Raw genomic sequence first — 24,314 nt, forward strand, 5'->3', positions numbered from 1 at the left:
ACTCTAGACACTGTTGTACACCAGAATCCCAGGAGGACTGCCATTTCTGAGATGCTGGAACCAAAGATCATACTGCATTTGCTTAAATTATGGATGTTTCCTCTTCCAACATTTCCCATTCCAACATTTTCAAACAGTAACTGAACCTCTCGACCCAGTCTGCATGCTTTATACTTATGCTTTATTTATTCGTGACTCACTGTCTGGAGGAGCGAGCTCTTTGCGTAAACAGGGAGGTATATACCTAATAAAGCGGATGCTGAGGGTATGTGTGTGTGTTTCTTGGGGGTGTTGATGGCTTGTCGGGCTGGTGCACCCCCACTGTAGCAGGCTGGGTGTATTTGATGTGGGCTTGGTGAGGGGCCAAGCGGGGAGCCTGGCTTTTGGTGCAGTCTCCGGTTCCCAGCACAACCGCTTCCTGCCTCCTTAACCTGTTAAAACTGGGGTCTGTGCATGTGTGTGTGTTTGTGTGTGTGTGTGTGTGTGTGTGAGAGAGAGAGTTATTATGTCTCTCGATTGTCCAATTAGAGTCACCTTTATACTCATTATTATCATTGGGCCGGTGGTAGCTTAAAGGTCAGGGAAGCGGATTTCAATGCTCAGACTGGCTTTGAAAAAGAGAAACACTTTTGCTTCCCTCAACATCTACTTGAACAAGGCACTTCACCCCCAATTTCTTCTGTGGAGCTACAAATGCCATATCCAATAGCGTAAGATGGTGGATGTACTGGGCAGCTCTCAGGTGGCAGTGTGTATCACTGTATGAATGTGTAGTGGAGCGTACTGTAATTTATTTAAAGAAAACAAGAAAATCAGTCAGTCAAAAATTGGTCCTGCTCATTGTCATCCTAACAACCTGTTGTACTCCTTGTCATCAGTATATAGTTTGGACAAATGGGCTGTTGAGAGGCCGTGCTGAAAGTTTTCATTTCTCGCTGTCACACTTTCTCATTCTGAGACTCATCTGTTAGTGTGTGTATGCCTCCCACTTGCTTTTTCTTTTTCATTTCTGTCTCTTTTTTTTTTATTTTCCACTTACCTGTCAGTATGCCCCTTCTTCCATCTCTCTCTGGTCTCTCTGGTCTCATGTCACTGGGGAATGACATCCCCGTCTCACGTGTAGAATGCAGCATCCATTTATATTTGAAAGCACACACACACACACACACACACACGTACGAACACACGCCACGGCACACCAAACACTCCCCAATGTCGTCAGAGAGTGATGGGGCACCATCCCGCCGACAGAAAAAAGTCGTCTGTTCCATCTCAGGCAAACAACAATAAGCCGGGGGCCTGGATTCCGATGGGCTTTCTCTTTGAAATGGGATACCGGCACACGCATTACAAATATATCTCTTGTTTTATCTTCCGGGCCAGGCCCCATGGAAAAATTATTCCAAATACCTGCCGCGCTTTATCTGGAACCCTGGAATAGGTTAGGCCCGGCCGGGAACACGAGGATGTCTAAAATAAGGCCTCTATTACGGGACGGAGTGGGGATGGACGGGACGGAACGGGAAGGGACGGGGATCGGGGGTATTTTAGGTGTATCGGCCCTGTGAAAAAGGGCTTGTTGCGGGGGCGTGGAGCAGCTTTTATGTCGACGATGTGGGCCGCCGTCAGCTGTTGTACAAACTGTATGTGTCGGGGGAGGGTTTTTGTGTGTGTAAGCGTGCTCATGTGTGTGCTTGCACGTCCATAGCGGAGCAGGAATATAAATAACATTTTTCCTACAGATGTTCTCACCTTGACAAATCGGTTCTTGGCCTGTGTGATACTTCTTGGCATATGGCATGTTGGCCCAACCTGGCTCAACCTTCGTTCACTTTCCTCAACCTCTCTGCCCCTGTTCAAACACCAGCCTGGACAGTTTAAGCATAACATTTACATTTACATTTTAGGTATTTGATGCTGTTATGCAGAGCGACTTAGAATGAGTGAGCATTGCTCAAGGACTGCTCAAGGACAACAGGATACATGTCTATAAACAGACAGATTGACTTGCAGTCTTTGAATGATTAGGTAGGCCAATACCAAAGGATGTAAATCCTCCTAATGTAACCAAATTATTTATATAATCATAACATTGACATTTTGCCCACACTGGTCTTTTTCAGTATCAACAAAATCTTTCTCACAGATAAAAAAACAAAATATCTTGGAATTAAAGTAAAGTAAAACCTTTCCTCTTCTCAAGAAATGTTCCAAAAACAAAGCGAGGGTGGAGGCTTCTAGTGGAGAGGTTTTGATGCGTCAGAGTAATTACATTAATTTCAGAGTTATTCTTTGATTTGTAATTGTAACACATTCAAGTGATGATTCAGAGTTGAATCAGCAGAGGGCGAAGCGAGAGGGGAGAGGGGAGAGGAGAGAAGGTGGGAGAAGATGGGAGAGAAAGGAGAGGCAATAAGGAGAGCCAAAGGGAAAGGAGGGAAAGGCCAGGAGAAAGGGGAAGGAGAGGAGAGGAGCAGAAAAGCAAGAGCCAGAGAGGGGAGGAGAGGATAAGGAGGGAAAGGAGAGCATAAGAAGTTAGGAGAGCAGGGGGGAGGCGAAAGGGAGAGGAAGCTGTTGAAAGTGGGTCCTTGAGGAATTCCTTTATCTCTCTGCCTCTCTTTGGTGGGACCGGCCACGGAGTCTGTCACCGTCGCCTGTAGAGTCCTGCTGACATTTCCTTCAGCGGCTGAGTGTGTGTGAACACCACTGACCAGACTGTGGAAACACACAGCCATCTACATAGTTCCCATGGCAGAACGGAGAGGGCAGCATAGCCGTCATACCGCGGGTGCCAAGATACCGGTGGCGAGAGGCGCTGATCTTGGAGAATCTCACGAGAAAGAGAAGACGTGAGAGGGCAGCACCGGCAGATAGGCTGGCAGACCGGCACTGCCAGTGCAGGGTGACTCATATGGCGCCCATCACTGAGAGCTGATGATGCCAACATGGTACCCATCTGCCAGACCAGTGTAGTTCATCACCATGCCATAGATAACACTAGGCAAGAAATGCAATTCAACAATGGTTATGTTGAGCTGATGTGATTTCTGTGTTTTCCAGAGCTGTAATCTAAACATGTTTACTGAATACTCACCGAGTAGAAACTTCTCTGCTCAGGTCTTAATGAGTTTTCCCACTTCTTACATGGATGGATTGAAATTGAAATTGAAATCCAATCCAAAACTGATTTTAACCACAAGTTAGAGGTTAACCAAGCAGATGGCCTTCCTTCCCTCCTGGCCCTCTTTCTTTCTCCCTCCACCACCATACAACAGAAATAACTCTTAGACTTGCTAGTAATATGGTTTACCATGCCCACATTTTCTTTTAAAGTATTTATCTTGTATTTAACCATGCAGGTCAAACTTTCATTTCTAGAAATAGACTGACAAAAAGAAAACAGTCTCTTAATGGATAGGAGGGATGAAGCTTCACAGGGGCAGGTGTCAAGTTTAATATATTTTTCAAATTATCAAACTACATTCTTTTCTCTCACCCATCCCTCCTCCAGGGCTGACTCTGCCAAGATGACCCAGCCTATGAGGGGGGACCAGGCCCACCAGCCGACCCCGGCCCGCAAGTCAGCCAGCCTGTCCTCACCCAGCGCGGCGCGCCGCCTCTACCGCAACTTGTCCGGAAAGTTCCGCGTGGGCACCAACCCCCCGGCCCTGGAGGACAGCGTGGTGTCGGGACGGGGAGGGGACAAGGAGCGCCTGCGCAAGACCACCATGGTAAGCCAGAGAGAGAGAGAAAGAGAGAGAGAAAGAGAGAGAAAGACGCTAAGACGGTGAGACAAGGAAAAAAAAATAAGCCCAACAGACTTGTGGTCTGAAAATAGTCTGGGAAACCTTTTTTATAGACTTGGATATCCAAAGAACCTCAGGTAGTAAGATCACCCACACCCACATCCACCATGGGAGAGAGAGAGAGAGAGCGAGAGAGTGTGTGTGTGTGTGTGTGGGTAGGTGTGTGTGTGTGTGTGTGTGTGTGTGTGTGTGTGTGTGTGTGTGGTGGGGAGGGATTCATTCAATGTTTGTGAATAATACACTAGTGAGCACAGTGCTGAACATTCACTGATACAAGCTGAACTGTCCCATGGTATCAAAACAACATAATCTGAAGCCTCCCATTCAGTCGTATTCCCCTTTAACTCCCAACTGTCAACTGTCTTTCTGTCACAGTTCCAGAGTAACGAAGCTCTGTTTGAGGCGGTGGAGCACCAGGAGTTGGACCTGGTACAGTTGCTCCTCTCCCAGTACAGCCTGGAGGAGCTGGACCTCAACACGCCCAACAGTGAGGGCCTCCTGCCCCTCGACATTGCCATCATGACCAACAACGTGCCCATGGCCAAGCTGCTGCTGCGAGCCGGCGCCAAGGAGAGCCCCCACTGTGAGTAGAGGGACACGCTGTACTCGCAGTACCTAGCTGGGCCGTAGGATTAGGAGATTCAAGGGATCACTTGGATATTACTTTGGTTTAGTCTAATTCAGTTTGCTAGCAGCGTAAGATGAGACATCTACACCGATATTGGGAATGGTATCAAAAAGAGCTGGGATAAAACAAGACTTTTCTGTGACAACCATACCAGCTTGATTGCTTGAAAGTTCCCACTAAGCCACACTCGCCCCATGTTCAAAGTCAGTTCAGTCAATAACTGGTCTGGTATTACAATGGCCGCCATGCCATGGTGAAATTTGACAGCGTGGCATCTGGTTATTTGCCTCCTATGTTGTTCTCATGGTCATAGCTGCAGTTAACAGTATAGTTTAATGTATGTAAGCTGTGTGATTGATCCCAGGTATCTTGAAGAAAAATAATATTTCAAATATCTTAGACTTACAAGCTACAAACGAGGCCCAAAACCACATCTGCCACCTGTTGACAGATCTCTACGCAGTCTTTCTTTCATGGATTTCACTCTTTAGCAGAGGTCAAATGAAGAATTGAAACCAGATTTTAGTCATCAACAGCCACTGTATGGGAACCAACAACCATCATTGTGGAAACCAAAGCTGCTGTCACGGCAACCTCAGGTGTTGCCCAAAGCAACCTCTCACAAGCAAAACGTGACACAAGGGTCCTGTCACGCACAACAATAATACATTCACCCACACACTATCAGCAAAATACACACATCTCTTTCTGGTGCTTGCTGGCAGTGAAAGCATATTAAAGGCGATGAAGGGTGGTAATCATGATGCAATATTAGTCATCTTCATAAGCAGTTTTCACTGTCTGTGATCTACTGAGCCTCCGCTCCCTTCTTCTGTTAATGATTAGAACTCGCCAGTAAGGCTCCTAGGCTGTTTGTGTTTGCACGTGTTCACACACACTCACACACATGCTCAGACACACACACACACACTTTTCCAGGGCTGAGCCAGACGTCTTATAAAGGTATCACTAAATTGAAAACACTCGAATGGAAAGTGGTGTTTACTGAAGTTTGCTCTTTGATTGTTCTCTCTCTCTCCAGAACCCAAATAACTCATGAGAGTGTGAGAGAGTCATGCGCATGTGTGTGTGTGTGCGTATGTTTGTGTGTGCGAGAGACGGAGAGAGAGAGAGAAAGAAAGAGAGAGAGGGAACGACAGCACATGAGGAAAGTAAAGGCTCTCCTCCCATTTTTATAAGCACATGCTAATCAAACTCCATCTGAGGAGAATTGAGATCAAAGACGCTGCAGACTTCTCCCTGAGCTTTGAAAGGATTGATTCTGATTCTCATTGATTCTGCCATGCTAGACTTCACACACTCTGTGGTTACCAGAGACACAAGGACAGAGAGACAGGCAGACAGACTTCTTTCCCTAAAGCAGCTTCGTACCCACATCAGAAATTCTTCAAGGGCTTTCAATAGGACAAAGCGACTTAAAGGTGCTTTAGGGAATCCCACCTTTTATCTCAATTGTTTCCATCCATCCGTGAGATGGAGTTAGGGTCTCAAAATCAACATTTAGGGACGTTCCTCCGCACCCACAAACACACAGCCATGTTTTACCATACTTCTGAAGATCCTCACTAAAATCCTTAAACTTAACCCTAACTCTCTAACCTTAAACCCAAGCCCCAACCCTCAAACGACTCTTTTCAAAGTGCCAACCAGCCTCAAAGTTTTCACACAAGCGACTGAAGAGAACAACGAAAACCGAGGCTCGCACAAGAGACACTCTGATTCAAAGAGGAGCTCACAGCCACTAAGGAGACACTGAGAGAGCCGCAGAATTAAACACCCAGACGGACATTTTGACACGGAGCTTTAAACTTACTGTCAACAGTGGAATCTAACGCTCAACAGTGGAATCTACAATGAACAAACATAGACCCCACAGACTAAACACAGACACACACCAGTCCCAAACACTCTGAGTATGACCAGCCACCAAAGAAGAACTACAGTATGCTACTGTCCTTAGTGGCCTTAGAAATGTTGCATTACATTTTGGGCAGACACTTTTATCCAGAGAGTGATGGGTACACATTGGCGATTGCAGGGATTAAGCCTTTGATCTTTGGGTTGCAGGACTGGCTCTCTAACAACTAGGCCATCATTTCAAAATTTGGGTGTTAACAGCTCATCTACTATACAGATGTCCTATTTATTTAAGGGACCATCACTCCCATTGTTTGAGAAAGCACAAACTCTCCCCCTACTCCTCAATAGAGCCTGTTTTTTCTCAGGTTTTCAAACTCTTCTGAAACTTATACTTTAGTAAGCTGGGAAAATGTTTCCTCCGTTGAAGCATAGATCACTTTGAGAAAGAATTCCCTCTAATTGGGAGATTCAGGTTGATTAACATGTTGCCTATGGTATAAATAGGTTAATAATACAAATTGCTCCACAAGTTTTGCAGGAAAATCCCTTATAACCACATATGACGAATACTCCTCCCTCTCTCGCCCCTCTCACTTTCATTGCCCCATTTTCTCTGTCATTTTCTAGGTGATGTCATCCCTAAAGAGGGACTGCTCAGTTAAATGAAGTTTATTGAGGAATCTGCCTCAGCGCTTTGACAAACAAAGACATTAAAGAGAGTGGCCTGCTAAAACCAACTCACGGAATCACAGGGAAAGGGTTCCTCGCAATGTCATCATGAGCGTAGGCACATGCCTTGTTGAGGCACTTGGCAACAAAAAAGAAAAACACACTTTATTTACTCCTCCAATTGGCCTGGAAATAATTTTGTGCTGAAAAAACTTATTTTTGTTCTGTCTAACCAAAAAAACCCAGCGACCTTTGTACAGGAGGATTTCTGGTCATTGTAACCATCGTCAGTTCACATTCAGTGGATTATGCCTTTAAACTTTAAACAGCCGATTCAGATTTATTGTCCAACCTTTCTCAGCGTTGAGCTACATATACCAAATGTCTTTCTTGTTTTTCGTGAATAAAAAAAAAATAGTTATTTTCTCATGGATGTCAATGTAGTTTTGAAACTATACAGTAATTTTAACAAGGGCCCAAGGGTCATGAAACTCCCTCAAAATATAAATGCCAAGACACACTTTCAATTCAGCTAATAAAAACAGATTTTCCACCGCAGCATGGATATGTATGGTTTATTTTACGATTAAACATAACACAATGGCATTGCATTTTATCACAGTATTGTTTGCATGCACTCTCTCTCTCACGCTCTCTCCTCTGTGTTTCCCAGTTGTTAGTCTGGAGGGCCGGGCGGTGCACTTGGCCACCTTGGTGCAGGAGGCTGAGCAGCGGGTGTCGGAGCTTCAGGCCCAGGTCGGGAGCGAAGGTCCCGGTGAGCGGGAGGGATCGGACCGGGAGAGGCAGCTGAAGGCCTGGGAGTGGAGGCACCGGCTCTTCCGACGCATGCAGACGGGCTTCGAGCACGCCAGTAAGAGCTCAGAGGATGACTTTGATGATTGTTTTTATTGAGACATTTTCTGAGCTGTACTTGGGGGCAGTTTGCTGCTCAGATCATTCCAGCGAGTCGTCTTTGGTTTTCATTTTTCTACCCCTTTTCTCTGTTGGCATTCTGTCTGGGCTGTGTTAATGGCTTCCACACCGGGACGCCTAGGACACGACTGCGTGTGTGTGTGTGTGTGGGTGGGTGTGGGTGTGCGCCTGTCTACATACGTGCTCCATCATGCACATACTTAGCGCTTCTGAATGTGTGAGTACAGGCAGTTTGTTTAGAGTGTGTGTGTGTGTGTGCATAATGCGTCTGTGTTCCCTCTTTAACTTTTTTATAGCCATTTCATGACACGCTTGGTGGCAGGGTAGACAGCCCCCCCCCTCCTCCCTTCCACCCAAATCAGTCTGCACTTTGATGCAAAAAAGATCTTTTCCCTCTTTATTATTCCACATACTCATGTAATTTTATGGGTAAGTTGTCTTATAGGCTTTCCTCAGACTTCCAGATACAGTAGTGGAATTCTTCAGATGATGTGTGAACGTGGATGGAAATTATACGCCGCATATCAATGTGATGTTTAATTATAATAACAATCACAATCAGTGACATCCTTCTTTTCAGTGCTGAGGTGACATTAGTGTTTAAAGATGGTGGATTCCAGGTGCAACACTGTTACAATTTTCATCTGTCACAAAGTGTAAATCGCCCCAATTTCTATTGCCAGTTCTGAAACTCTGGCAGAGCAATGCATTGTGAGATGGGCTAGGAAGTCAGTTCAGTAAGCTATCATTTTTATGTATGTGGTCCATTATATAGGTTAAAATGTGTAGCATCTTAGTCTGCTTGTTTCTACCTATCTGTCTTTCTATCTACTCTCTATCTGTCTGTCTACCTATTTGTTTGACCGTCTTTCTGTCTGTCTGTCTGTCTACCTCTATATCTATCTGTCTGTCTACCCAGACCCTCCAGATGCTCCCAGCACAGTTCGCCTGTCTGTCAGCAGCAGCACCAGTCTCAGGGTGGACTTCCAGGAGCCTCTCAGTGTCAACTCTGCTGTGGTTACCAAGTATAAAGGTCAGGCCTCACACCAAGCCTGCTGCTTCATGTAGAACCAAACATTAGTACACACTTCAGTATGTAGAGTTTTGGTTCTAAATAAGATAAGTATTTGAAAAATGTGTTGCTGTTATGAGCAAAACTAATTGGCTTTTTACCATTAACTTTTTTTGAGTGGTAAATAACTTATATTTTTGAAATATTGAATATCAACTTGCATCGTTTCTAAAATTGATACATAGTGAGACCCGATGTTCCTTCTTTGCACAGTGAGCTGGAGCTATGCCCCCTCCTTCAGCCCCTTGCTGGGTGAGATCGTGGTGGAAGACACTACTCTGCTACAGTGCCAAATCACTGGACTCACCTCTGTAAGTACAGCAGGAATGTCAGTCACCTCCATATTCACCTTTCACACTGTTCAATCAATATTTATGAGCATGAACAATTCTCTCCAGAAGTCAGAAACCAAAGAACTAAAACTGTAATCTGTGTAATCTTTTATCAAGCGGTAAGACCAGGAGCTGCTCTGTTGACAATGAATTAGAGACTGACTTTGTGGACTTTTTGGATAGAATGTTTGTTTTTACATCCAAATTAGATTTTTTTATTGCTGTGCTTTAAAGTTATGAACCAGAAAATGTTCCCCATCCTGTGGGTACTGTCACTTTGTCGAGAGTTGGTTTGCCATTAACTGTTCATGGAGCAAGTACAGGATTTGTCTCACTTGCTTCTTCCCTGCTTGGGAGAGGCACAGTGTTCACAAATATTAATTGAACTGTATAATATCATATAAATAACATGTTCACTTGAAATTTTACAGTTAAGTTTCCCTTTAAATGTTCTATATCCATTGAGTTATATGGGCTGAAATACTTAAAGTAGCAAAGTAACTGATAGGCCTCCCTACACTAAAATCGTACCCAGTATTACTTCTTTGCTGCATTTCATGCCATATGTCGTGTATTCACCGACAGTTTCATCAAACCCGTGACAGTTGCTCCTTAAATAAAAATTGTGTGCACAATGGTTGCGTCACACATCACACCATCTTCACGTAAACCCAATCCAATTTCCTCTGGTCCCACCTCAGTCTCCAAGCTCTACCAGATAAAAAGGACGCAATTGTGCTTTAAACAGTAGTTTATGGGTGAGAAAGCAAAACAAAAAACTCAAACTCTAGTTCCTCCACAGCTGCTGGTGTTGACCGATAAAAACATTTAGAAGGCCATTCTCCCACATGAAGGCCCCTGATATTATTTACACATGTGCTTGAGGCGTTTGCTTAGGCGACATTTGAAGGCATTTCCCAAGTGACTCTTCTTTATGCCAAACATCAAGCTGCACACACACAACTTGTAGTCATCATCAATCCCAAATGATGGGGGTGAAAGACTTATGGCCCTGTGACAACACAATTGGAAAACACAGTTTATTGGTATTTAAAGTCTTGGCACCTATGCATCATTTTATACAGAGCAACAGTTGCAAAACAGTCCCCAAAATCTTAAAAAGAGCAGCTTGGTAGCCTGCCCTCTGATTTATGTTTGGCATTTTTAAGCGGGCATGTAGACAAACGGACGCTCCACTGGTTGTTTGTTATTGTGTGAGAGAACCCCCTTCCCCCTCCAGGACCCCCGTTGCCAGCCAAAGCTCACCCCTGTCACATGACAGGGGTCAAGGCGAGGTCAGGAAGTGTCGGCGGCTGGTTTGATTGATCTGGCTGAGAAAGGAGAGACAGAGGCCTGCTGTCTGCACACTGGGCACAGAGACAGACAGAGCTTCCAGATACTCCCCCCCCCCCCCAAACACACACACACACACAATGAAATACAGACAGACAGGGACCTAGCAAGAGCCAAATAAGGCTGCACAACCACACACACATACATAGATTCACACATGCACACGTGCGCTGCTCATAGCTGTGTGTGTGTGTCCAAATGTTACCTTACCTGTCATGTTGTGTGTCCTGTCCGTTCCAGGGGACCTATTACTATGTCCAGGTGTCGGCCTACAACATGAAGGGCTGGGGGCCTCAACTAGCCTCCACCCCGGCCTGCGCTGCACCCTCCAGTAAGTCTGCAGTGTGTGTGTGTGTGTGTGCGTGTGTGTGTGTGTGTGTGTGCCTGTATCTCTGTGTTTGTACATCAAACTCCACACAACTTCCAATCAACATCAGTTCCAAACAAGAACCTTTGAAGATTTCTGGCTGGCCTTGCTGAATTAATTAAGTTTTTAAACAGGTCTTAGCTCCATTGTGAGTGTGTGTGTGTGTGTGTGTGTGTGTGTGTGTGTGTGTGTGTGTCTGTGTTCTGCATCAATGATACAAGTCCTTAACTTTCTCATAGCTTTCCCACACGTAAAGGGACTTGGCCATGGTCTCATTTCATGTCCGCTCAATGGATTTTCCGTGGGTGATGTTATTCCAACGTCATTCCAACGTCGCCTTGACATCATTGGGGGGGGGGTGACAGCTGGACCCTCCTTGGCCAGCGGGCTGGGTGGGTTTCGGGACCCCCGCTGCGGACGTCAGTGTGTGTAACCATAGCCTCGGGATGGTGTTTGGGGCTGGCTGGCAGAAGGAGCTGCCCGGGGTTCAGCCAAAAAGTTAACCGTGAAGTCATCTGCAGCAACAGCTGAGGTGTTGACTGGCCACAGCAGCTCTGACCCGCTTTCTCCTTCTCTCTCTTTCTTCTTAGCTCTTCTTCTCTCTCTTCCACGCTTTGTCTGTCTGAATCTCTCTCAGAATCAGAATCAGAATCACCAGTGACAACACATCGGAATTTGACATGGTTAATACTCTCTCTCTTTCTCTCTCTCTCTCTCTCTCTCTCTCCCTATCCATTAATCCATCTGTCTATCAATCACACAAGTGCGCAAGTTATTGAATTATTTGGGTGGGTGGATAAAAAAAGACTGATGTGTAAAACCTCCAAGTGCGTCAACATCTGTTGACTTTCCGAGGTTTCCCAATACGTGACGAAGGACAGTGTGTGAGAGAGAACAGCGATTCTCCCATAGGAACTTTAAGACTAAAATTTGCATGTAAATGAATTCATTTATATGAATTAGTAAGTTTGAGTTTGTTGATTTATGAGATGAGTGTCAAGACTGATGCCAGTCGGCTGTTTATGTGCAGCATATAATGCCGGCACACAGTTGGTACACACCTACGGTAAGAGACTGAACATAGGTACTGTGACTGTGGGTGTATTGGCACACTCATGGGACATCTGGGGAGCACATGAACATGTTTGTCCTCATCAGCACACCATGTTTTTCAGCAAGTGTGTGTGTATGTGTGTGTGCATTCGGCGTGTGTATGTCTTCATTTTAAGAGACTGGGCTTTCCCTCTCTCTTTTTTTTTTCACCCCTCCACCTCCCTCCCTCCCTCCTCCCTCTCTCAGAGCTAATTTCGATGTTGCGTGTTTGTGTTTTCCATTTGGGCCTACCACTGGAAATATTTGCATGTCTGTGCTGCCGCGCGCGGCGCGGGCCCCAACAGTGGGGGCCTTATACCGGGCCGCGGACGCCCATTAAAGGGCCCGCTTGTCCTGTCGGGACAGGCACCTTTCCGGGAATAGAGCTCACCGTGTTTCGGCCCCTCGCGCCCCCCGGGGGGCTCCAGGAGAGGGGGTTGGGGTGAGGGAGGCGGGGGGTGGAGAGGGGGTGGGGGGGGTGGGGGGGAGACCAAGACGTCCCTGTTGGCTTATCACCGACACATCGTCCAGCGGGCGAGCGGGGGATGCTCACTAGCTAACACACAAGACAGAGGAGCTGAAGTCCAGTCTGCTCGCGATCATTGTCTGTGGAGCTGGTCATGTGTGAGGAGAGAGCAGGAAAGGAAAGAAAAGGGGAGAGTTTGTGTGTGTGTGTGTCTGTGTCTGTGTCTGTGTCTGTGTGCGTGTGAGTGTGAGTGTTTCTGAGAGGTAGATGTAGTGTAATATGAAGCGTGTAGGTTTTCTGTTTATGATGGGGTGTGCATACAGACTGCAAGTGTTTGTGAGTGTATATATCATTAGGAATGAGAAACAGAGAGAGTTAGACAGACAGAGAGACAGAGGGGAGAAAGAGAGAGAGAGAGAGAGAGGAACAGAAAGAGTGGGAGATAGAGGTCGGGTTAATACATTCTGACTCTTTTGCATTAGGGGGGGGGCGTGGCGAGTTGTGTGGTGTGTTACACTCCTTGGTCTCTCAGTCGCTGGGCCAGCCACGCGGTGTTTGTGTGTGTGTGTGTGTGTATGTGCGTGCGTGTGTGTGTGTGTGTGTGTGTGTGTGTGTGTGTATGTGCGTGCGTGTGTGTGTGTGTGTGTGTACATACTGAGTGTTCTGAGCCCAGCTATGTGCCAGCCAGCCAGTAGTGGTGGTGCTCAGTGGGTCTGTCTGTCTGTCAGCCAACCACAGCTTTCTCACACTGGGGTGGGTGCTGTTCCCTATAGTACACACTAGACCTGTTTCACCAGCAGGCCGCCTCACACACCTCACACTGCTAATGATGGAAGCCCAAGGAGGGTGGAAGCAGGGGGTGATTTGACGGTGGATGGCACCCACCTTGATAACACCCAGTGTCCTCTCTTGTTTAAGGGGAATACCATTCATTTTCAGAACTCCTACATTATTCCCTGGTCAAGGACAGTCCCATCAAAATTTGTAACCAAGCAGCTCCCTCTTAAAAAGCGCTTAAACCACTGTTTTCAGCCAGTTTCTGCCTAGTACACAATTTTGGTCACAGAAAATGAATGGACTTCTGGACTGATTTCCCTCTTGTGGTATAAATGCGGTTAGTCTCAAAACATGGCTCTCTACAAGTAAGGGACATCCTTCCTCGGTCCAATTGTGCCATTTGTGTCAGATATGAGTCACATTTTCAAAGTAGGGCTAAAAGTGTCATAACAGGGTCAGCGTCAACACAACATGTTCAAAAAATGATTAGAGGATCCAAAGCAGTGTGAAAATCAGAAGCACCAAAGTACAATAAAGTAAATGTCAGAAATGTTCTTGGTGATATTGATGCAGAGACATATTGAGAACTTACAGTATCACTGTACATACTGACAGGCAGTAGATTATACTGTCTGCAGGGTCAAATATTTGTCTAGGTGATGCTATATCTCAGCTAATTTCTAGTGGCATGCAAAAAGAATCTCAATAGTCCTCAATAATACTCTATGATCAGGTGGTGGAAACCAATATTTGAATAAATCTAAGACTGTATTTCAGATTTATAATACTGGCCCTGCATCAGCTTTGCTTCTCCACCTATAATGAACAATATAGTTGAAGAGGCATGTGTAGAGGTCCTACATGAGTACTGTGCATCTTGATACATATATTATAGAGCGTTGCATGGTAATATTTCTGGTATTTATTCTCTTCCCTGTCTGCAGGTTGGAGGGAGATTGATGGTCGCGCTCCACGTCAGAGAGGCCAGAAGGAGGCACTAGACCAGCTGCTGGGACAGATTAAAGAAGCTCACCGCCACTGCGTCTGCCACGGTATCAACAACCTTCTGATTTTATAAAATAACATATGCCATTTGGTGGCCACTTTGACCTAAAGCACTGTAGAGTAACACGAGCGCATTAATTATGGAATTAAATGGAGCAAATTCTTCTGTACAGTAATGGCTTGGAATAACAAACACGCTTGACCCTAACCCTAAGATCAGTTTTTAATATTTATGTATTGATATGAATGGGCTCTGGGTTGAAGTAAAATGCACTGTGGTATGAGTTTCTAATCTTAACCCTAAATAACACTGTGATCATGTGTCCGTTGTGTATTTTATTTTATTTTTCCGTTAGGCCAGACACATGTAAAACAAACACGATGTGAATTTCTAGACGCGTTTTCAGTTACGCGTTTCAAAAATATTCTCATACTTGGTGTAAACAAACGTGAACATGAGCGATAGACAGCTCCACATGCAGGTGTAACACGTCTCAACGACCGCTGTGTTTCGTCTCACCCTGACAGACGCTTTACAAACCGAGACGCGACAAGTACTTCGGGGGCCATACACCCTAAAACGGCGTGCCACCTCGAAAATAATCCCCTCTCCTGTGTCTCGACGACCCCCCCCCCCACACACACACACTCCTCCCATGCTTCTTTCCATGACTCAGCCCTTCCTCTGCTGAATACTTCTCTCTCTCTGACAAAATGCAGATCAACTTCACTCACACTCAAGCTGTTTATGTCCCCAAACACTACTGGCTGTAAGCCGCTCCTGTAAGTGTCAAAACCTGTTCACATCGACTCTTTTTACATGGTGGCAAACTGGGTTTCACAATACTGAGACAGTTATTCTCTCTTTTTCTACCGCACACACACACACACACACAAACACACTCACTCACTTACTATTGTCCAGTGTGCCTAGACCGTATTTGCCCCCTTGGCGGGTGGGGGGTGGGGGGTGGGGGGGGGTTGGGGGGGTTACACGAGACGCAATATAATAGTCAGCATTGAGTGGCTCTTGGTTCTCCAGCCGGCGACTGACTGAGCCCGGGAGTTCAGGCACGGTAGCCGAGGTGGCGTGTCCCGGGGTCATGTTTGTTGTTCCTGTAAGAGACGAATCCCGGACTGGAGTCGGGAGAGGATATAAATTAACACTGACTGACTACTGCACCCCCCCCCCCCCCCCCCCCCCCGCGCACCCCCCCTTCCCCACAGGTCGCCCAGTCGTCCTGTCTACCATCCATACGCTCACACACACACATAGAGATAGACAGACAGGCACACACACAGATACACATGTACACAAATGTATATGGACGGGCACAAATATTCAAGTACATGTTCTCTCTCTCTCTCTCTTTCACCCTCTCTGTCTCTCTCCCCCACATGTCAGTGTACGCACCCCCATCGCAGCACAGCGTATAGCCCGAGCCACCCTCTCCCCCTTGTCCAAACACTATTAATTAAACTGTGAAAGAGGCCTTGACTAACACTGGCACCCCAGCAGTCGGCCCTACTTGTCTGTCTTACTCAGTGTCAAACAGGGACTGAGGCCAGGAGGGCCGGAGCTGAACAGACTAAGAGTGGAGAGAGAGAGAGAGATTTGGGGAAGTGAGGAGGGTCGAGGGGCACTGTTTTTTTCTCGTTACTCCACCTCGACTCGTCTCATGAAGAGAAAATTAGTTCTTTTCGGGTCCTGAATGGGGGGATTTATTGACTTTAAGTGGCCTGGGGCTGGAGCAAGATCACCTGGGACGGGAGGGGAGGGGAGGCGAGGGGGAGTGGGGGAATCTGTGGAGGGTTTGGGACTCAGGGTTTCTAATGAGTTGGGAGGTACGTTATCTCACCAACAGGCGCGCATACGAACACACACACATGCATACACACACCTCCCTCTCTCGCCTCCGAACCCCCTCCAGGCCCACTAAAAATAAACATGTCCCCACAGAGTTAACTGACCTCCCTGTCAGTGCGTGGCAAAGGGTTAAGACACACACACACACACACACACACACACACACACACACAAATTACTACAGCTCCTTGGCTCCACTCGTATGGCTTTAGCTCAAGATATGCCATGCTCCAGCAGCTCTAGTATGTGCAGGTAAACACACACACACACATATACACACACACACATACACTGTTAGTGCCCCTCTGGGACTTAAGAGCTAGTGGTTCCCTAAAGGCCCATAGTCTGCAGTTGGCAGCCGGCATGACTGTCAACTGGTGCCGCGCCACTGGAGCACATGAAATGTCCAAAAACATTCCACTCCCACCATGTTGTTGGACGTGTCAGGTTTGTTGTCATTTAGGTAACCGCCTGTCATTGAAAGATGTTTCTAGACTTTGTCAGGGCGGAGGTGTTTATTGGTATTCCCACGCAAAGTGAGGCGGAGAAGTCTGCGTGGTTGTAAGCTGACAAAAAAAATGTTGAGAGATTCTATTTTTTCATCCCGCACTTTCAGAACAGCCGATCCCAATCCGAGTCGTGCCTCGATTTCTCCCGAGTGTCCTGATTTCAGGCAGTTTGAAAAGCATTCAGAAGAAACCACCCATAGAGTTAAATGTCTTCTCCTGTCTCCTGTCTCGTCCACCCAGAACAATGCAAAGCTCCGCCACAGGGCAGGAAGCACTCGGTATCCAAAAGCCTGCGCCACCTCTTCCAACCCACCACCAAATTCGTCAAGAGCTTGAAAAGGTAAATGCTCTTTTTGACTTATATTTTATGTTTTCAGTGTGCACATGGTCTAAGGTGCATCCATTTTGTAGAAAAAGTTATTACATGAAATCCATTATGCAGTGTCAAAACTATCAGTGATTGCATCATCAAAAACGTACCTGTCAGGTCTAATTATCACATTTTTAAATGGTGTATATCCCATTTTGACATGAATCTCAATAAATGTTGTAGCTAATGTATGTTTATTGTTTTTAACTCTGTATTTGTTTCTGTATCACCCTCCAGAGGACTCTATCTGACATCCATATTCTACAGAGATGACAACGTGTTAGTGACTCCAGAAGACCAGATCCCCATTGTGGAGGTTGAGGACTCCTACCCCAGCTCCCTCATGCAGGACTTCCTCTGGTTCACCAAGGTAGAAGGAAGGAAGGACGGAAAGAAAGAAAGAAAGAAAGAAAGAAAGAAAGAAAGAAAGAAAGAAAGAAAGAAAGAAAGAAAGAAGTTTTGCTGTAGCTTCAAGCTTTTAAGTTACAAGTTATTACATAATCCAGCTGTTATTACATTATTATTTGCTACAAGCAGGCCATGAGTACATGTTATGCTAATAGTTGAACTTGAAAGACTTGAAGCGGACACAGATTTGATAGGTTATGATACAGCATATATTACCATTCCACATTTTTTAGGATTCTCATGAAAGTGTATGTGTGTATCGTCTCCCATCACCAGGTGTCCTACCTGTGGGAGGAGATCCCCTGGCTCCAGCAGTGTCTCAGTCCTTCACAGTCGTCCTGCTCCTGTACGCTGCAGACCCGCCTCAAGATGCTGCAGGCCGTCTCCCATCTGCAGGTAGTCCAGCACTCACTAAAACCACTCTCAATATCACAAACAGTTAGGACTAGGGCTTTCTAATTGAAAATGTGTTATAACTAAGTAATTTTTGTCATTAGTGGTGGTTATGGTAATTTTGATCATAGCCAAAACATTGCTGAATGAGAATGACAGGACGATAGGAAGAATCTTTATCGTTATTTTTTATTGCATTGACAGATAGTCCAAAACATCATATACAAAGTGATGCTCCTGCATTCTTTATTTTAGAGACATTGAATGATATTTATGCCATAATGGATATATATTCTGCCACACACTGAAAGGCTTCAGACCATTTCATATTTTCATATTCTTAATCCTCATGTAGCTTTGAGGCTTAACATGTTGGCTCCAATGTACTTTGTTGTTGTTCTAATTAAAGAAAATATGAAGAGAATATTAAACAGGTCTGAAGAATGTCAGTGTGTCCTTTCCCTGTCCCTCTCTATCCCTGCTCTAACTTGCACTTGATAAAAGTAATGCTATGCACAGGACAGGATTTTCTCTCTTCATGTTCTCTCTTCAAATGAAACTGCAAATATTATCTGGCATCTTTCCCCAGGGTATGCTCGGGACTCAGGACCTAGGTCAGGTGTATTTTGAGCCAATCAGAGACAAGCACGGTAACGCCCTGCTGGTGCTCCTGAAGGACATGAATGCCTGTCCCAACCTGGATGGGGTGCGCTGGACGCAGCTCTGCAAACTCCAGCTCCAACGCAAGTCCATCTCGTCCCCTGAAGAGCCCACAGCCTTGGACATGCTGCTCATTACACTCCATGTGAGTCCTATGGGAATAGATGGGCAGCGGTTTGCAGTTAGTTCAGTTTTGGAAAAAGGATTATTTTTTGCTGTTGTTTTGGAAACAGATTGCTTCCATTGGAGCAAGCAATAGCAGAAGTTTTTGTCAGCAGTGGTTGTGGTTTTTATCAAGCCCATTCTTTGCATTTTTTTTGTTGCACAGAAATTTAATAAGATGAAACAGCTTAGTGTAAGGCACTTTCTCAAAAACAAAGTACCCCAAAAAGCATCAGAAAACATTCATTTATTGGAATAGATGTAATCTGTTTTTGAAACTCAGCAAACATATTAACATGAGGCTCCATGGCTGAAACAATAGGACTGTAAATTGAAATGTGCTTCCAATTATTATGCTGCTGACAACATTGTGCAGACGCTCTTGATTTAGACACACGTTAATGATCATAGCTCTCTTCTTCCAAATGTCACCTATTGTCTGAGGTGTCTATATTTAATTAACTTACCAACAAATTTATTGAAATACCAGATGCCAGGTCCATCTGTGGATCCACGCCAACCCAACATGAATGTTAATCATCTTATCTAGAGTCCCTCCACTTTTAACGCCATTCGCTCAGACAGTGGTAATTAGAACGTTTAGCATGGCAGTCTTAAAGATGAGATGATAATCTAGCTAATTGTTAGTGTTTTGATGTTTTTGAACTAATGGCATTTAGCTTTGCAGTTTTGTTCAGGAGGTCCACTGTCTGAAACCAAACCACAAATCAATTTTCTCTGTGTAGCCTGGTAAACCTGATACCCGTTGTTGCAATGTTGTTTTGTCTCCAATGTAAGTTGGTTTGGTCTTGTGGTTCCAAAACAATGGCGAAGACTCCCTTTGACAAACCCACAGTCACAGAAATATTTGTTTTGCGGCCAGAACAAATTGTATGATGAAATACATAGAAATGTGCTGAAGGGCTATTCTGGTGTGTTGACTTCCACTTTAAACATGCTGAAGGCTGGAACAACCGAGTCTCTAAAGTATTTAAAGCAGCAAAACACATGAAAATACCAGCATACAAAAGAGTGTGAAGATGCCAACACCGACACTACCATCATCATCATCGGAGCCACTGCCACCACTTTTAACATACCCACCACCTCTATCATCACTACTATCATCATTATCACAATCATCAACCTCCTGTTTCAGCATCACCACCTCCACCATCATCTTTAACACCAGCAGCAGCTCCTCCATCTCTTCCAACCTCTCACCTATCCTCTCTCTTTCGGCCTGCTGGTCCCAGGAGAAGCTGGCGTACCACAGGCGGAGCAGGAAGCTGCTGTCCCCTGGTCTGTACCTGGGCTACCTGAAGCTGTGTACCTCAGTGGAGCAGATCCGAGCCCTGGTGCCCCAGAAACTCCCCAACGTCCTCTGTCACACCAAGATCCGGGACAACAGCAACGTGTCCAGGTGGGCAACACCGGCTGCTTAATCCGACTGAGTGCGTGTGTGGAGTGGGGGTGGGAGTAGGGTGGGGAGGACCGGAATTGAGTGTTGGTGTGTGTGTTTCTGTGTATGCATTTGTGTGATGAGTTTGGTTGTGTATTAAGAGCAAGGATGTGGTGTACGCACATCCAAACGCTTCATCAGTCACTCAACTAAAATTGTAGAACAATGGAAAAGATACCTACAATACCACTGGAATGACGCATCCATTGTTGCATGTGTGTGTGTGTGTTTGTGTGTGTGTGTGTGTGTGTGTTGTTTGCAGGGAGGAGTGGCAGTGGCTGCAGGCCCTCAGCTCCCTGGAGGAGTCCTTGGAGATGGACCACGATGAACAGAGTGCTCCACATCGCCTCCTACAGGACCTCCGCAGTGCCACCAAGGACCTGATGGCCCACATCAACGTTCCAGGCAACCAGGTCAGAGCCAAGCCAGGGTCAGACTGAAACAGTTTGTAACTTCAACAATAGCTGTAATAAGGTTCTGCGGTTAGATTAACCATGAACCCTGCAATTACTTTGTAAAAGTGTGTACCAAATGCACTTTGTTTTGTGTGGACTGACTGATCTTGACTGAACCAGTAGAATCTCCTAAATCTCCTCAGAAAGTGTAAACGCCATCCATCTTCCACAGCCAGACTGAAGCAAGAGCTCAAAGCAATAAAAAAACGATTTCAGCGGATAATGAGCCATTTCTGGTCAGACCACTAATTCAGCATGATTTTTGCAAAAGAACAAATATGGTTTGGATTCCCAAAAGCATCATAGCACTATAACGATCATTGTCCATTTGGCTTGAAGTAGAACAAATATCGCTTTAGGACTATGGTACCCTAGCTCCACAAAAGACCTGGACAGTTTAATGGTGATATGCAATAACCCTTGATTAGGGCAAACCATACAGCTGCTATATTCCTTACTACCATCTTGGAGTTTGAGCTTCTGTTTCCACTTTCAAGACATTAAAATCATGCCATAGTCTCAGCAGTCTGTTTGTTTAGAGCATGGGGCCAGAAAGCCTTAAGTGACATGTTGGGTGAAAAAGAGTTATTATGGCTCTTGATGATATTAATCTTGCAGAGAAAGAACACTGCATAAAGACTTAAACTAGATTTAGATGTTATTGAGCAGGATGTTAGTTTTTTGTCTCTGCTTTAGGTTAGTGAAAATGTATGTGGGCCCCTCTGGTTCCAAAGGCTCATCGAGATCTCTTGTCCGTGTGTGTCCAGGTACAAGACTTCCGTATCTACAGCCAGGAGGTGTTGGAGTTTGGGGAGAAGGTGTCCTTCCTGCTGCTGCTGCCTCCCTCAGATGAAGTGTGTACAGCCCCAGGCCAGAACAACCCCTACTCCCCCCGCTCTGGTTTCCTCACCCTGCCCCTGCAGATCTTTGAACTGGGTCAGTGTACAAAATATCTGGCACAAATGGGTTCATACACACACACACACACACAATCTGCATCATATAATACAATCGGGCATCATAAACTAATATATTTCTAAGTATATATGTGTCTATGTTTACTCATTACATCTACACATTGCTTTTGCATGCATTTACATTGCATTACATAATGTCATTTAGCAGATGCTTTTGTCCAAAGCAAATTACAATAAATACATTATGTCAACACTGTTTATGCACTTACACACTGCAGATTACTCCAACTTGTTGTCACTTGATTCCCTTGCTCCCCTCCAGTCCACTTCTATGCGTATTGCCCCAGCTTCATCGGCCAGTACTGCAGGGTGTCGGCCCTGCTGGAGCTGGAGTCCCTCATGTCCCAGCAGGCGCTGAGAGAGGCCTTCTCCGAGGCCGAGCTCCTCGCTGCCAAGAAGAAGCACCAGCAGGTCCAGGATCACATGCAGGTATGGAGAGCAAAGGCCAAAGACCAAGGATGAAATTTAACCAGCCTAAGGACATGTGAGGGGAACTACAGTGGGAACATGAGGATTTTTACAACAGCACATAATAATTCTATGGGATTCAAAACTATTTGTAATACTATTGTATATTCTAGTATTTGTGTCCCCAGTCCAAAGAGCCATTCTTTTGACATGTTTTCCATGCAAGTAAAAGACACAGATCGCACAAGACATGAAATATTGTTAGACTAATATACTCGCAATTGTTCAAGCAGTTTGTGGTTAATTAAAAAACAGACATTGGAATAATCTCATAAAGCTTGTTTGTCATATGGTTTAATACAAAAGCAATAGGCATGCAAAAATATCCACAAAAGACAAAGAGACACAAGATGATAGGCACAGCCAAAATATTTGAGTCAGGCCAATTGATTAATTTTATATTAGATTCTGTAACAGTACATCCAGTATCAGTCACTTCTTTGCAGGGAACTGGATCCAAATGAATGCAATAAAATATCTGACTGTTGTTTAGTCTTTTACTGAGATAACCAACTGTGTCCTCATTCACTGCACAACAGCAAATGGAGGAGGTGTGGCGCGAGGCGAGGTGGATCATGGACGCCCTGCAGTATGCCCGCTACAAGCACCCGACGGGGGGCATCTCCCTGGCATGGATCATTGATTTCTCCAAGGACGTGCTGCCAGACAAGCCTCCCTCCACCTCCTCTCAGCCAGACTTCATGCCCTCCCCCCTGCCTTCACCCGAGCCCTGCCGCAAGCACTCAGGTCAGACAAGCACCACTCTCTCATAGAATAGAGACTGCTTCTGTGGTTATATGACGCTGTTATAAAGATTTCAAGATTGCAGTTTACAAAACGTACACATTATTACAGAAGGATGCTGTATTAAAATGCAAGTATGCCAGTAAGCAGACTGAGAAGGCGGTTTTGATATTAAATAGCTGTAAAAGACACAAGACACTTTTTACAGACACATCACACACACATCTGATGCCTGTCAATAAAAAGTCACTGTATATACACTACCAGTCAGCCTGATTGAATGTGCTATGTTTTTCATTATCTTAAAGCTATTTTGATCTAAAGGCTTATGCTTAAATGCTTGAAATTAGTTTTTAGATCAATAAAATAGTGAAGTTGAGGCCTATGTATGAATTTCTTTCCAAAGCTTTTGCCTTTCCATCAAGGCAAAGGGCGGCTACTTTAAAGAATCTAAAAAATAAGATAGTTTTGATTTGTTTAACACTTTTTGGTCACTGCATAACTCCATTTGTGTTTTTTTCATAGTTTTGATGTCTTTACTAATATTCTAAAATGTGAAAAATAGTAAAAATAAGGAAAATGCATGTGTCCAAACTTTTGACTGGTAGTGTCTAATGTCATATTTTTCACACCATCCTGTAGATTTCGCTGGTCTGTCAGACGAGGAGGGCTCCTCTGAGGTGTTCCTCACCACCGACAGCGACTATGACTCCAGCCGTGCCCAGAGCCCCCGCGAGCTGGACCTGCTGCCCCCCTCACCCCTCTCATCCTCCGCGCCCCTGGAGCCTCGCAGCTTCCTGCGCAGCGACAGGAGCAGCTCATTAGGAGGGATGGGCATCGGAGGAGGCGGAGGCGGAGGGGGAGCGCTAAGGGACTCCACCCCGGACGTCCTCCAGGCCTCGGAACCGCAGCTCGGGAGGGAGGGTGAGAGGTGCGGGGGAGGGGGGGGAGGCGGCGGGTGTGGAGGGGAAAGGCGGAGGGGGGCCCCGGAGCTGTTTGACAGTGACTTCATCCTGCCCAGCAGGCAGATCGAGCTGCTGCGGATCACAGAGAAGAGGCAGGCCTTCTGTGTGAGAACCAGCAGCCTGGAGTTCCCCTCCACCAACTCATCCCACCACCAGCCTTACTGCCCCGCCACCTCCCCCTCCACCTCGCCACAGCGGCGCTGGCACAGGCCCTCCTCCGTGGACCGCTGTTGCTCGGCCGAGCGGTGCCTACCTCGCCTTCCGCCGGCCCGCACCCTATCAGAGGACAGCGGCACCCAGAGGCTCTCCTCCCCCTCACCTGGTGCCCACAGGAAAGGCTGGCATGCCACACTCAGAGTGTACCCACAGTACCGCACAGGCCTGCCAAAAGAGACCAGTGTCAAGGTACAGAGGAGGGATATGTTTTGAAGTTGATCAGCTTAAAACTGTCACAATGTTCTAGTATTCTGTCCACAAGTATTTATAATATATA

General features: G+C 45.8%; 1 protein-coding gene across 1 annotated transcript in view; it reads left to right on the forward strand.

Moving 5' to 3' along the window:
- The window catches only part of LOC139661523 (ankyrin repeat and fibronectin type-III domain-containing protein 1-like), a 53,661-nt gene that overhangs the window by 27,913 nt on the left and 1,434 nt on the right, over positions 1–24,314 (forward strand). The window contains exons 4-20 of the mRNA XM_071539980.1: positions 3,512–3,731; positions 4,182–4,389; positions 7,658–7,855; positions 8,837–8,950; positions 9,203–9,300; positions 10,915–11,005; positions 14,321–14,428; positions 16,998–17,097; positions 17,365–17,497; positions 17,812–17,931; positions 18,518–18,733; positions 20,007–20,173; positions 20,475–20,625; positions 21,435–21,603; positions 21,907–22,073; positions 22,652–22,859; positions 23,499–24,226. Of these exons, the coding sequence (XP_071396081.1) occupies positions 3,512–3,731; positions 4,182–4,389; positions 7,658–7,855; positions 8,837–8,950; positions 9,203–9,300; positions 10,915–11,005; positions 14,321–14,428; positions 16,998–17,097; positions 17,365–17,497; positions 17,812–17,931; positions 18,518–18,733; positions 20,007–20,173; positions 20,475–20,625; positions 21,435–21,603; positions 21,907–22,073; positions 22,652–22,859; positions 23,499–24,226 (3,196 nt within the window). The remainder of the gene's footprint in view (positions 1–3,511; positions 3,732–4,181; positions 4,390–7,657; positions 7,856–8,836; positions 8,951–9,202; positions 9,301–10,914; positions 11,006–14,320; positions 14,429–16,997; positions 17,098–17,364; positions 17,498–17,811; positions 17,932–18,517; positions 18,734–20,006; positions 20,174–20,474; positions 20,626–21,434; positions 21,604–21,906; positions 22,074–22,651; positions 22,860–23,498; positions 24,227–24,314) is intronic.

This window comes from Centroberyx affinis, unplaced genomic scaffold, assembly GCF_046629955.1.
Source record: "Centroberyx affinis isolate AG114_WGS23_722 - 3 ecotype Tasmania unplaced genomic scaffold, CSIRO-AGI_Caff_v1 ptg003541l_1, whole genome shotgun sequence".
Taxonomy (NCBI): domain Eukaryota; kingdom Metazoa; phylum Chordata; class Actinopteri; order Beryciformes; family Berycidae; genus Centroberyx; species Centroberyx affinis.